Raw genomic sequence first — 15755 nt, forward strand, 5'->3', positions numbered from 1 at the left:
TTCTATGAAAAAGCCCAAAAGAAGCGACTAGGCTGCATGAGCACGTTAAACCTATACAGTACATTGGCTATTTGAAAATAGCAGATCTACAAGCTCACAAACGTGTCGCATTCGCGACGCGTTGTGAGCTTGTAGATCTGCTATTTTCTTTCTTTGAAAAGAAAGTTACATAATATTTGGAATATATATACATATATATGTAAATTCAGATTTATTTATTACTTTATTTTGTGTTTATCCTGTTGAAACCAAGGGGCAAACCCACTCTGCTGGAATTGAAGCTCACTTCTGGGTTCTCGTTCAGCCTGCTGTTCCCGTTAATGGCCCAGCAGATGTCGCTATTTCACCTTCTACCGTTTGCAATTTATTATAATCTCAATAGAAGTCAATGAGGTTTTGGGTGAACTTTACAGTACACTTGATTTTATTACCTTAGTAAACCTTTTCATAAACACTTTATGTTTTCAATCACTAGTTTAAAGTCTTTTTTAAATCATCATGATATGTGTTTAGTAAATTATGGTTCCATTAATTTAAAAAAGAATGATAAAGAGAACCCGATCCTCGCGGACAGGGGCTCGTTGCACACACAGAGGTCCGATAGCGTCGGGCAAAAAAAATTGGTCCACCGCTTGTTTTTTGAAAAACACTTGGAAAACAACAGAAATCCGAGAAAAATAACGTGGAAGCAGACAGTCTTTTTTTGCTTCTGGTCACGTGATCTCTGGGTGTACACTTCTTTGGTGGTGTTTGGATCATTTCCAGGCTCCCCCCCCCCCCCACCCAAAAAATAATAATGTCCGTGGCAACGCAGCTTTCATTATATTTATTATACAAATTTAGCGAGAGGCGAGGGCCCCAGGCTGAGAGCACCGTGCACCGTGGTGGAAAGAGGGCGCTGTTCCGTAGCCTGTGAATCATGATGATGATGATCACGTGATCACAAAAAGATGGAGCTGGTTTGGATTAGTATTACAGGATTTATAAAAATCAAATTTTCCCTGCTTTCTGTTGCTTTTTGGTGAAAACAAGCTACATTCAACTGCCCACAACTATACATTGGATTATCGCGGCGGTACAAATGTTTTTCTCTGATTCTACGAGACCCCCCTACGTCTATGAGACCCCCCTACGTCTTTTAAAGCGATCGGCGGGTGGATCGCTGTGAAGAATAATATTCTATGATTTTTCAAAGGTTAGAGAAAACGCTCTGAATCGCTGGCAATGGCAGCTGTTTCCGATGTTTTATATTCATATTCATATCCGATGTTTTAACTCTGGCAGTCAATGAGTTAAGAAGAAACTTAGGAAGAATATTGGTGAATGAGGCCCTCTTCATGCTGAATTTCAGCAGGTGTTTATGGCAGGTGTTTATGGCTTTCAGGGTCTGAGGTGGTTCTCTTTCATCATGTCATACGTGTAGCATCATGAGCTGTGATTGGTCTACTTGGGGACAGACATACAGAAAACCCTGTTCTAAAGCCACACTGTAAATTATTACTAGTCATATCTGAGCAGCAAACTGTATTTCAACTCAAATGATAATTTCATACCCATGTGTGTTTTTCCAGAAGTCTTCACCACAGACCAGAGTCTCCAACACCCAGCTGTGTGTCTATGAAGAGTGATCAGTCTAAGGGTTTCCCTTTGAACTTCAGTAATGAACCTGGACCTTCAAATACAAAGTAAGATAACTGATCTCTGGGAACTTTAACTGGAAAGACAAAAAATCCACAAAGAAATTATTAAATACTGTATATAAACTAGTTTATCTTTGGTTGTACTAATAAACAGAAGGTGGGAAAAAGTGTGGATATGAAACCCTTCAGTAATTTGATAGATAGACAGGTTTTTGTGTCAAATAGATGTTTAAAAGCTAATCAAGGATCTGTACTACAAAGACCCTGTCACCTTTGCCCTTTAAAAAAGTCGGGTGAACCCCATTTTGAGAACCAATGGTATAGAGACTATTATGTGCCGTATCGGATCGGAATTAATCGGATTGGATCTGTTTTAATGCTGCCTGATCGGGATCGGATCGCAACAATCTTGATCGCAGCACCTCTAGTAGCGACAGAGTAAACAATGTTTCATTACATAGATTAACTTTTCAAAGTTACGTTTATGCCTGCTGTCTGCAGCCAGAGTCTGTCTCCATGTGTCCAGATGTATATCTCACTGAAGAGCATAGATCTGATATATTATAACTCTATGGCATAGATATGAGGAGGGAAAGTGAGCTCCATTGGGAATGGTAACTAAGAGAAAACTCATGAAACAGCGTGATCGCTGTAGCTGTGAGCTGGAATTAGGCTACATAGGTTCCTAAACCGTATGTGATGCATCACCGCCACAAACAGACCTATAGCCTATATAGGTCTAAGAAGCGTTTCCGTACACTCACTGACTATCTTTATTGACACAAACTCAAAATAATGACAATGGCATTGGTTCTCAAACATTTCCATGTCAAGGACAGTAGGACCCCCACATTTCAAAGAGAAGATTGTGTGCACATCCCACGCCTGTATTTAGGCCAGGTGCTGGACATCAAGGGAAGAATCAAGGAAAAGAAGAAGGAAGTCCGCACACTGTTCTCAAGCTCCAAGAAACTCACTTTTTATTTTTGCAACATTTCGACCTTCTAGGTCTTCATCAGGCAAATATTATAATGACAGACAAAAGCATCATATATATACACAAACATTGGCTAATGATGATGTACAACACCTGGGAGTCAGGAGGAGCAAAAAACACCCTACTCCAATCCCAGGGACAAAAAACCTGTCTACACCCCTCTGGGGAGTGTTCAATGCATGGGCAGAAAATAGACTTTTCACATTTAATTAAACATATTAGACACTAATAGCCAGTAAATACATTTCTGAAAAACCAACAATAAGAACAGTTAAATGTCATAAATGATGATTATAATGTATATATGATGATATCCATGATATTTTTTTTTTGTTGTGTTGGTGTCCTTGGTGAGGTTTGAACCAGGGATCTTCTGCACAAGGCACCAGGTAGACTACCCCTAGACCACTGACTGGGTATAGAGAGATGGCTAGCCCAGAATAAATCTATGTCCCTATGAGGGAACAAAAATAAGCTAAAAAACAAACAAAATAGAGGAAAGGCTTAATATCAAATTCCTCATTTAGACCATCAGGAGACATGGTATTGAGGAGATAAATCCAATAGGTCTCACGTTGGAGAAGTAGCCTTTCGAGATCTCCACCTCTGGGTGGCTTTTCAACCTTCTCAACACCAACATATTGCAAATTATTGAGATTATGACCGGCCTTTTTAAAATGAGCAGCAACAGGATTACGTTCATCACCCGTTCTTATACTACTCCTGTGTTCAGTAATCCTGGTGCGCAGAGCCCGGGATGTCTTGCCTACATATGCCAACCCACAGGGGCACCGGATAAGATATACCACCATGTGTTGTGCTACATATGTAATCACACCACGTATGGATATATCCCGGCCGGTGTGAGGATGACTAAAACCTTGCATTTTTTTGTGTATGTACATTGCATACAGTTACCACACCTATAGTTACCATCTGGTACTACTGGGAAATTGGAAAGTTAAGTAAGTTACGTAAGTTACTTAACTTACTTAATCCTCTTCGTCCCAAGTGGGACATAAGGCTTCGACGATCTGCCTCCATCGTGACCTGTTTTGTGCTGCTTGCTGTGCCTCGCCCTACGTAAGGTTCATCTCCTGAAGCTCAGCTGTCATGGTTCGTCGCCAGGTGGTTTTGGGTCGCCCTTGACTCCTTTTTCTTGCTGGGGTCCACCTCAGTGCAACCTTTGGGATTCGATCCTGGGCCATTCGGAGCACATGTCCCAGCCATCGTAGACGGCGGCGTTTGATTTCTGACACAACACTGGAGCACCTGGTCATTCTGTGCAGCTCTTTATTTGAGATCTTCTCAGGCCAGAAGATGCGGCAGATTTTACGAAGGCATCCATTGTGGAAGGCATCGATCTTATTCATGTCCAGTGTTGTCACACGCCAGCATTCCGAGCCATACATCAGAACTAATTTGACATTACTGTTGTACAGTCAGACCTTTGTTTTTAGGCTGTACTGCTTCGACTTCCAGATAGGATGGAGCCTTGTAAAAACACTGTGAGCCTTCCCTAGCCTTGCTTTGATGTCATTTTTGTCTCCGCCGGAGGCGCAGAGTATGTTTTCGCTCCGTCCCGCTGTGTGTCCCACCCCCCCTAGCCAAGCTAACATTGGTCAAGCTCCACGTGACACGTGACAATATGTTGACACCAATGCTTTTGATTGGCTAGAGGGACGCATGACGAAATAAAATCCTATAAATAGGTGTGTCACTTCAAAAATCCATTTATGTTTTTTGAAGTGAGGTAAGACAGGATCAATCAGTCTTGATTGGAACAGTACCTTCCAGTACAAATCACCCGTCCATGTTCTATTTTAAGTAAGAATTAGAACATTCCTAGAGAACTATGGTTAAAGATAGGGTAAGTGATTTCATTTGATTAAAATAGCACGGGTCTGCTGGCGGAGACTCTAGTTCTTTCTGTAACATCGAGATGTTTCCTGTGTTGGCTCTGCTTTGCCACTTTCCTTAATTTCAGCTTTATAATGGCTGTTAGAAGGTAGTGGTCGCTGTTGACATCGGCTCCACGGCAAGCTCGGACATCTTGAAGAGACCTGCGCCATTTTCCATTGATCAGGATGTGGTCGACCTGGTTGATTGTGGAGCCATCAGGTGACTTCCATGTGAGCTTGTGTATGGTTTTGTGTGGAAAGATGGTGCCTCCGATGACACAATTGTTGTTCAGGCAGAAGTCAGCAAGGCGTTCACCGTTGTCGTTCATCACAGCGCATCCGTGCCTTCCCATAGCTCTCTCACAGTTGGTATTGTAATTGCCAACTTTGGCATTGATATCCCCCATGATCAGTAGCAGGTCATGCTGAGGAACTGATAAAGGCCTAGAAGGTCGAAACGTTGCAAAAATAAAAAGTGAGTTTCTTGGAGCTTGAGAACAGTGTGTGGACTTCCTTCTTCTCTTCCAGGACCCCCACATTGACATGCCTTTGGCTACAGACCCCCATCTGAACATATTTTCTCAGAGGGACTTGCATAACAGGAGATTTGTGCATTTAAAAAAAAAAATCTAAATAGCCGATCTACGAGCTCAAAACAGGCAGTGATTGGATGCATTGTGATCTTGTAGATCATATATCCCAAACAAAGTATAAAAATAGAAAAAGTGCTCCTCGGAGCACAGGTCTCCGCCAGGTCAGGTAGGTTAGTGTGGGCAAGCAATGTTCAGAATTCGCCAATCAGGTTCTAATGTGAATAAACAGGCGGATCGGACGGATCCGTCTTGATCACTTCGTCTTGATCACTTACTGTAACTAAAGAGATCATTTGTACTGATTTTTTGTACTTGTAGGAGTGATATAAACTCTATATAAAGACTATAAAGAAATGGGCCTCCTGGTAGCGCTATAATAGGGCAATGTTGAAAGGGTGGCATTTGTGGCCTCAACATAGTGCAAATGTGCGTGCAAAGTTTCACCGCAATCGGACGCTGTGTTCATGATTTGCAACATTTTGTTGAAAACGGGCCACTCCTGTAAACTTTAGATGTCAATCTTAGCCAATGAGGATGGAATATGACAAATCTAACAGATCTTGATCACATGACTATAGAGATCATGTCTTCTGATTTGCGTGAAATTTGGATAAAATCTGAAGGAGCATTATCGTAAAATGTGTTTTATATAAGTCGGCCTCCTGGAGGCGCTATAAAAGGCAGATGTGAAAAATGCAGGGCAAAGGTTTTTCCTTGGCCTCTAGGGAGTGCATACAAAGTTTTACACAGATCGGTGCAGTTATAGGTAAAAACACGAATCGGTCTGTTATAACGACACCATGAGGCGGATTTGAAAATGTTCTTCCTCGGCCTGAGAGATGTGTTTAAAACAAGACAAATGCATAGATTATCAACGTTCATGCTCTTCAGCAGGTGTTTAAGGCTTTCAGGGTCTGAGGTGGTTCTCTTTCATCATGTCATACATGTAGCATCATGAGCTGTGATTGGTCTACTTTTAAGGGGACACACATACAGAAATCCCTGTTCTAAAGCCACACTGTATATTATTACTAGTAATATCTGAGCAGCAAACTGTATTTCAACTCAAATGATAATTTCATACCCATGTGTGTTTTTCCAGAAGTCTTCACCACAGACCAGAGTCTCCAACACCCAGCTGTGTGTCTATGAAGAGTGATCAGTCTAAGGGTTTCCCTTTGAACTTCAGTAATGAACCTGGACCTTCAAATACAAAGTAAGATCACTGATCTCTGTGAACTTTAACTGGAAAGACAAAAAGAATGAATCCACAAAGAAATAATTAAATACTGTATATAAACTATGTTCTCTTTGGTTGTACTAATAAACAGAAGGGAAAAAAGTGTGGATATGAAACCCTTCAGTAATTTGATAGATAGGCAGGTTTTTGTGTCAAATAGATGTTTAAAAGCTAATCAAGGATCTGTACTACAAAGACCCTGTCACCTTTGCCCTTTAAAAAAGTCGGTGACATATATTTGTCCATGCTTTTATGTCATCTTGTTGGGGTAACAGTCTCTCCAGCCTTTCAGAAATCACTCTTGTGTCTCCATCTTGTTGACAATACAGTAGCTAGGATTTGAACTGGTGCCAAGTCAAGGATATAATAGGAAGACTTACCACTCCCAATAGTAGTTGTTTATTAAAGCAAAAACAACTAGTTAGAGTTTAAAGTAGCCTACACAGCAAATTAACACAATTGGATACTTGTTTTCAGAGTAGCCAGTTATTTTCTTTACTGATGTTGTATCTTACTGGCTCATCTGCCAGTGAGGACAAAAATTGATGTCTGAATCAGAAAAAAAAGAGACAAATATACAATGTTTATCTTTATAATTAATGAATGAAAGATTTATGAATATACGATATAGTTCCGATTATTATTGTACATCAACACAATACAGTGTGAACATATCAATGATGATATGTCATATTATATTGTATAGACATATTAAAGACTATTATATAGTAATACATTGTCTTCATCTCCACAGAGAGAGGAAGAGGAGTGGTTGTGTTGTGACAGAGCATGCGTCCAGGTGTTCAGTGTGTGAGGAGGTTCTGACAGATCCAGTCTCTACCAGCTGTGGACACTGGTTCTGCAGACAGTGCATCACCTCATACTGGGACCAGTCTGCTCCAACAGGACACTATGGCTGTCCCCAGTGTGGACAGACATTCAGAACCACATCTAGACTGACGACACACAGTCAAACCACACCTGGACAAAGTAAGACTGGACAGAATTTTCACTAATTAAAATTGCATGTTAATAAATGTTATGCTTAAATTGCAGAAATCATAGTCAGACTAAATGTTCAAATTAGTGTCCGTATCAATATCTAAGTGCAATTAATGAAGCTAAACAACTATTAACTCTGGACAAAAACAACTGATCTTGTGTTGTTACTTTTTTCTTAACAAATTGTGCGCTGAATGTTTAAAACATGTTTTTTTTTTTTAATTTCAGATGTCAGTCTGCAGGATGATTTGAATGATTATAAGATCAGTTTGAACAGTCTTGATGATGTGAAAGATCACATGACAGAAGAGTCTGGAACCTCCCTCACCAGCACCTACACAGAGCTCTATATCACAGAGGGAGAGAGTGAAGGGGTTAATAGCCAACATGAGGTGATACAGCTTGAGACAGCTTCCAACATGAAGACCATCCATGACGCACCAATCAACTGCTCTGACATCTTTAAACCCCTCCCTGGCAGAATGACACCCATCAGAAGAGTTCTGACCAAGGGCATCGCTGGCATTGGAAAAACACTCTCTGTGCGTAAGTTCACTCTGGACTGGGCAAAGGGTTTGGAAAATCAAGATGTAAATCTACTGGTCCCCTTTTCATTCCGGGAGCTGAACTTGGTCAGAGATGAGCAGTACAGTCTTCTCACACTGATCCATGATTTCCACCCAACATTAAAGAAGGTCACAGCAGAGCAGCTCACTGCCTGGAAAGTTGGCTTCATCTTTGATGGTCTGGATGAAAGCAGGTTTTCCTTGTTCCAAAACAATGACATTGTTTCTGATGTCACAGTGACATCATCAGTAGACGTGTTGTTGACAAACCTCATCGGGGGCAATCTGCTCCCCTCAGCCCTCCTCTGGATAACCACCAGACCTGCAGCAGCCAATCAGATCCCTCCTACATGTGTTGACATGGTGACAGAAGTACGAGGGTTCACAGACCCCCAGAAGGAGAAGTACTTTAGGAACAGATTCAGTGAAGAGAAGCTGGCCGACAGAATCCTCTCACACTTGAAGACATCAAGGACCCTCCACATCATGTGTCACATCCCACTCTTCTGTTGGATCATTGCTACCATTCTGCTGGACATGTTGAGGACACACACGATAGGACAGCTGCCCAAGACCCTGACTGAGATGTGCTGCCACTTTCTGTTGGTTCAGACAAAGAGAAAGAAGCAGAAGTATGAGACTCATGAAAAAGAAAAGGGGGATCAACAGCAGCTCATGGAGACTGACAGAGATGTTCTTCTGAAGCTGGGAAGGCTGGCATTTCAACACCTAAACAGAGGTAGCATCATGTTCTACCAAGAAGACCTGGAAGAGTGTGGCCTTGATGTGAAAGAAGCCTCGCTGTACTCAGGAGTGTGCACAAAGATCTTCAAAAGAGAGAGTGTGCTGTTCCAGAAAACGGTCTACAGCTTTGTTCATCTGAGCATCCAGGAGTTTCTTGCTGCCGTCTACCTATTCCACTCTTTCACAAAGAGGAGGAACATGACGGAACTGAAGACATTTCTTGATGTTGCAGATGACGAGAAAGTCAGTTCCCTGGATGACTTCCTGAACAAAGCCACCACTAAAGCCCTTAAGAGTAAAAATGGCCACTTGGACCTCTTTGTCCGCTTCCTTCATGGCCTCTCTCTGGAGTCCAACCAGAATCTGTTAGGAGGCCTACTGGGTAAGACAACAAACAGCCAAAAGAGCATCCAGAGAGTTATCAACAACCTGAAGAAGTTGAGAAATGATGCCTCTCCTGACAGATGTATCAACATCTTCTACTGTTTGATGGAGATGAATGACCACTCAGTACACCAGGAGATCCAACAGTACCTGAAGTCAGAGAACAGAACAGATGAACTGTCTGAGACCCAGTGTTCAGCTCTGGCCGTCATGCTGCAGATGTCAGAGGAGGTTCTGGAAGAGTTGGACCTGGACAAATACAATACATCAGAGGGGGGGCGAAGGAGACTGATCCCAGCTGTGAGGAACTGCAGAAAGGCTCGGTTAGTAGTCAAGTGAATAGAAACATCCTAGAGTCAATCTGCCATTACAGTTAACACTATAATTAGAAATGAAGGTTCAGGGGCACGGTGGCGCAGTCGTTTGCGTTGTTGCCTCACAGCTAGAAGGTCCTGGGTTCAATTCCCGTCTGTAATGCTGGGCTTGGCTCTAGGCTCTCCCTAGGATGGCAGAGGGAGTGTAGCGCCCAGGATTACTTAGACAATTGGTACTGGGTGAAAGGGTTACAAAATCGTGGGAAAAAAAAAAAAAAAAAATATATATATATATATATATATATATATATATATATATATATATATATATATATATATATATATATATATATATATATATATATGTATGATGGTTGACATAAAAGCTCCAATATTGCTCTCTGTGTCTCAAATAGTGACTAGTGGTATTGTGTGTATGTCCAAATAAAGGCCAGTCCACAATAAAGCAGGGTAAAAACAAAACTAAGAGTCTAAAAGCCCTGCTGGTTACCCCCACCAGACCAGTGGTTTGAACCCACTGACATTGCCATCCTCTCAGTAGTGGAAGGACAAGATTATTGTTATTTTCAATGGGCCTCATTCACACAGCTCTTAACATTTCAGCTATATTCTTTAGTGTAGGTTTGTTTGTAAATAAAGAAGTCTGATTCATGAAAGGCTGTGTAAAGCCTTGATTTGTTCCACGCCCTTTTAACACCATAAAAGACAACCGAAATACCATTAAACCATAAAACTCTGTAGTACAAGTTCAAAGGTGTAACTTGTCAAAAAGAAAAGGTGTACAAGCTTACAATGCTTTGCATCGTTGGTAGCATGAAGGTGCACCTGTGGAATGTGGAAACCCATTTCCTGGCAATATGTTTTAAGATATGATGTTTTGGTTCCAAAGTATTGGACCTGACGGCTGAATAAAAGTGCCATGACCAATGCTGTAGTACAGCTGAATATCCATGGACAACTTATAAACAACATTATGTTTGTCCAAGCTCCAGATTCAATCATTTTATTGCAACTGCCACAGTTCATCAGTTTAGCTTCTTTACTCTGTCAAAGGGACATAAAACCCTAAACCATTATTATATATAATTTGTTTTGCATGCTGGTCTCTGCCAGCTTGTTTATAAAGCTTTTACACATTGCTGGCAGTAAATATGCCATGTATTTGCTCATTCTCACTTTAATCATTTCACACCTTCAACTGCTGGTTCAAATTTTTTATATCAAAATTGCGATCATCCTCTGTACAGTCTTTCCGTACAGATGTATAAAATGTATGCAGAACGCGTCACATTGCAACTCGTTGACACAGTACTTGAGTACTGTATTGATACAGTACTTGAGTAAATGTACTTAGTTAATTTCCACCACTGTTCTTTTAGGACTAAGCTAAGATCACAGGCTAGGAGATGAAGTGAAGTTGAAGCAGAGAAGCCTACCTCAGTTTGCAACAACGATGTGGTGAAACACACCCATCCAGGTTCACTTCTTTATATTCTGACAAATAATAACTTGTGCTGCTGTGGGATAAATCACCCGCCCGTGTAGCGCCCCTGTAAACAGGGGCAAAGATGAATGAATGAATAGTGAATTCACACGACACGGTGCACTCTTCTCAAACACCGGAGTGTATCTGACTTTATATAAAGCCTCAAACAGTGTAATAAACAATCACATTCACTTACAATATTCATACAATTGCATTCTCTCAGAATGACTATACAATATATGTAGCAGCATCATGTCATCAAACACTACTGCAATGCACATGTGACCCTTTAACTTTGAATTACTTCAAAATGACATTCAGTCTAATAACTGTAGCATCATATCATAGTGTCTCACACTGACATCAAAATAAATGCACAATATCACAAAATACAAAAGGCACTTGGTATGCTTAAGCATATAACTGTTACCATACTAGACCAGCACAAGTGCATCAAAAGTGCTTAAATGCAATGATGAATCAATGCACCTGTAACCATGTACATTCACATTTGTTCAGTTTTTAACTAAATTATAAATGCATCTCCTGAAATCACTCCTTGTATCCCTTTTTAACCTTAAGTTATTCTTTTTAAGTATTCACATAACACTCTCATTAATTGTCCATTTTTAACTGCATGACAAATTAATCATTAATCACATTTTTAACCCTTCACCAAATAATGTACTGTTACACAAACTAATGACTGAAAAGATCAAACAACAATACACGACGCGCAGCACTGTGAGCTAGTGTGGCTGCAGAATGGCGTCTTCACCATGTGGCTCAAACAATCCACTAGTTACCATTTGTTCTCAAATAACTCTTAAAGTAAATATAAAACGGTTTCACATGTTCACATCATGAAGGATCTTTCACAGTTATATTTGTTCACACTTTCAGCCGTCTGACGACAGTATTTACCTGTAAACAGGGGCAAAGATGAATGAATGAATAGTGAATTCACACGACACGGTGCACTCTTCTCAAACACCGGAGTGTATCTGAGGAGAAAACAGCGCCGTCCCCTCTACAGGAAGCACTGTGACAGACCAACATAATCGATCACCGACTCCAAAACACTCACTAGCCGATCCCAGAATGATGGATCAAGATTATGCTGTACAGTACTATAATCACATTTAAACTCTGCAAAACGAACCCACAATGTTACTTAAAATAAAGGAAATCACTTGAAATAGCTGGACCAAAATAAAGACATTTAAATAAAATACTTTTGACCAACAATAGCTTAATAGACCGTTTTTGCTTAAATCAATAATATTTCAATCTATTACACCCGCCCCCCCCTCCCCTGTAACTAAAGGGACTCGTAACGTGCGTTGGGTCGTGAGTTAACTCACATTTCAAATCACATTGATTGACTGGTGATATAAACATAAGCTGACACAAGTTTTAATATCCAGACTTGACAATAAAAGTTAAGAATCAAGTGCTGGATCTTGTGAGACCGGGGGGACATGCGTTCCCGTTTTTATATAAATATTATACAGATATCATCAAACGTACAGTAGCTGATAAACAGACAACTAGGAAAGTAATGCTCTCCTCTACTCCATTCAGTAGCCAGCCTACCTACCTACCTACCTACCTACCTACCTACCGGGGAGGGGGCTGAGTTTTGTAGCTTAGACTCGTTGGAAATAAGCACAACAAGAGCGTGCCTTCATCATCATCATCAATCATTATTAGAATGGCCCAAATTAATTAACATTTTGCGTACGCTTTGTATTGCGCTTTACATTGAATTTGTCTAGATTTGAAGAATTTAATTCTCGAGGAGGCAGACAATTAGGATACATTTTTTTTGCAAAATAAAATGACATATCGCCCAAAAATCGTCTAATAAAAACATTCAATGATTGGACTCATCCAATCGCCGACAGACGACCCCAACCTTAGTACACACAGAACAACAGGAGAACTCAAGTCCTCAAACTATTCATATGTGTGTCCTCTTTATGAGTTATTCTACCATGAAAACAGACCATACCATATGAGAAATGGACCATACCATTAGTGAAGGGGTGTACAGAGGATGGCTTTGTAAACAGTGAGCTTGGTTACTCAGATTACTTAGATTACATTAACTTTTCATCTGTTGTTTACTTACCTGTTCTCTGATCATACTTAAACTGTTTATGTCTGGATAACTAGATACAGTAGGAGATCTCTTAGTTAACTTCCATGACAGTGAACTAGGTATTATTTGTTTTGATAGTCTCTTATTTAATCTGTATTTACAGACTTGTTGGCTGTAACCTCAGACAGACAGAGGTTGAAATTGTGGCTTCAGCTCTCAGCTCTAATCCTTCTCATTTGAGAGAATTGGACCTCAGCGAAAACAACCTGCAGGAATCAAGACTGGATCTCCTCTTAGTTGGACTGAAGAGTCTGCACTGTAGACTGGAAATTCTAAGGTAAGATACATTTACCCGATTTATTTTGATTAGGGGTGTGACTGTGCACAGATATTCTGTTAACCTACTAAACAGGGCTGCCCCTACTAATCTTATACAAAATAATATTTGGTTATTGTATTTAATATATGTCTAATTGAGATATATATGTTTTTTCCCATATTGCTGTCATGTCTTAATAAAATGATGCTTTTAAGAAGGAAAATAAGCAGGGGCCGATCACCTAGGGCTCGGGCACCCACAGGAGACAGCGAGCACCCACTGCGAATGCGCTGGTCGGACAGATCTACAAGCTCACAGTGCTGACGCGACACATTGTGAGCTTGTAGATCTACTATTTTCGCCGCACGGCCCCGTCGTACGACGGCGTATACATTTGGCTGTAACGTGTGCAGTGTCGGGTTACTATAGTAACATGACTGAACGCTGTCAATGAACAAACCAAGATGAGACGACATGTATTTCTGCTGCCATGCACCTGTCTCACTCTCTCACTGCCATGCACCTGTCTCACTCTCTCACTGCCATGGACCTGTCTCACTCTCTCACTGACATGCACCTGTCTCACTCTCTCATTGACATGTACCTGTCTCACTCTCTCACTGCCATGGACCTGTCTCACTCTCTCACTGACATGCACCTGTCTCACTCTCTGACCAAAACTTGTTTAGACAACAAAGAATTGTAAAACATATCACTTCCATAGGATATTCTTTTACAGTGGTGGAAAAAGTACTCACATTGTGTACTTAAGTAAAAGTATCAATACTGCAATGTAGAAATACTCTTTTACAAGTAAAAGTCCGGAATTCAAAATTTACTTGAGTAGAAGTACAAAAGTATTGGTATCAAAATGTACTTAAAGTACCAAAAGTTAAAAGTACTCATTATGCAGAATGTCCAGTGTCACATGGTATGTATAAAATGTATTAAAATCTTTTGAAAATAGCAGATCTACAAGCTCACAACAGGTCGCATCCTTCATCATCATCATCAATCATTATTAGAATGGCCCAAATTGATTAACATTTCGTGTACGCTTTGTATTGCGCTTCATATTTAATTCGGCTATATTTGAAGAGTTTAATTCTCGAAGAGACAGACCATTAGGATACATTTATTTTGCTAAATAAAATGACAAATGACGTCCAAAAAAATCACCCAATAAAAACATGAATCGCCGACAGACGACCCTAACCTTAGTACACACAGAACAACAGGAGAACTCAAGTCCTCAAACTATTCATATGTGTCCTCTTTATGAGTGATTCTACCATGAAAACAGACCATACCATATGAGAAATGGACCATACCATTAGTGAAGGGGTGTACAGAGGATGGCTTTTTAAACAGTGAGCTTGGTTACTCAGATTACTTACATTACATTAACTTTTCATCTGTTGTTTACTTCCCTGTTCTCTGATCATCAAGGTTCAAGGTTCAAGTTTATTAATGTCCCAGAAGGGCAATTGGGTTTACAGCCAGAGTATTAGTTTAAAACATACAGACAGTACAGGACAACAGCAGACATGAAACACCATAGCATAAAAACATCGATCCGGGCGCGTCTAGTGCAAGAGATAAAAAGGAATTATAAAGTAATTATAAAGTGCCGGCATAAAGTGCTTGTTTCATCATCATCCACATCATCATCATCATCATCATCACAGTAAAGTGCAAGAGATAAAGAGATAAAGTGCTTGTTTCATCACCATCATTATCATCATCACAAGAGATGAAAAGGGAATTATAAAGTGCCGGCATAAAGTGCATGTTTCATCATCATCATCATCATCACAGTAAAGTGCAAGAGATAAGATAAATAAAGGGCTACATTCAGAATATAAGGTGCCTGCATAAAGTGCTTGTTTCATAATCACCATCACCATCAGTCATATTATCCTCTATCGGTCCCTGGCAACATTGTTTGCCCGAATTGAGGCAGGAACAAATGAGTGCTTGTATCTATTGTTTTTGATACCAGGGGCACTCAGACGTCGGCCAGATGGCAACAGCCTATATTCTGGCTCGAGTGGGTGTGCACTATCTTCTCGAATGGACCCGGTCTTCAAGAGCAGTTGTCTGCTATAGAAGGGGTCGAGGCTCTCCAGTTGGATGCCAGTGATTTTGGAGGCAGTTTTCACTATCCTTCCTAAAGAATTTTTATCCTTAATGGCGAGGTTACCATACCAACAGATGATGGAGAAGGAGATAACAGAGTGTACATAGGCACTGTAGAACAATTTCATCAAGTCTCTGTCAACATTAAATCTGGCTAATTTCCTTAGGCAGAAAAGGCGTTGCTGTCCCTTCTTACACAGCATGTCAGTATTTACATCAAATTTCAGTTTGCTGTCAATAATCGTGCCCAGGTATTTGTAACTGGGTACAATTTCCACCGGCTGGCCACAGATATCAGTGTTCTG

At 40.5% G+C, this 15755-nt stretch overlaps 1 protein-coding gene across 15 annotated transcripts in view; it reads left to right on the forward strand.

Annotated features, from left to right (window-relative positions):
- The window catches only part of LOC308073544 (NACHT, LRR and PYD domains-containing protein 3-like), an 88835-nt gene that overhangs the window by 55721 nt on the left and 17359 nt on the right, over nucleotides 1–15755 (forward strand). For 11 of the 15 annotated variants that reach the window (XM_080412482.1, XM_080412496.1, XM_080412494.1 and 8 more), the window contains 5 exons: nucleotides 1572–1685; nucleotides 6234–6347; nucleotides 7126–7361; nucleotides 7602–9390; nucleotides 13156–13329. In XM_080412482.1, the coding sequence (XP_080268608.1) occupies nucleotides 1572–1685; nucleotides 6234–6347; nucleotides 7126–7361; nucleotides 7602–9390; nucleotides 13156–13329 (2427 nt within the window). The remainder of the gene's footprint in view (nucleotides 1–1571; nucleotides 1686–6233; nucleotides 6348–7125; nucleotides 7362–7601; nucleotides 9391–13155; nucleotides 13330–15755) is intronic. The other 4 variants (XM_080412495.1, XM_080412485.1, XM_080412486.1 and 1 more) reach the window with 4 other exon arrangements.

This window comes from Gymnoscopelus braueri (assembly GCF_963280865.1).
Source record: "Gymnoscopelus braueri genome assembly, chromosome: 18".
Classification (NCBI taxonomy): Eukaryota; Metazoa; Chordata; class Actinopteri; order Myctophiformes; family Myctophidae; genus Gymnoscopelus; species Gymnoscopelus braueri.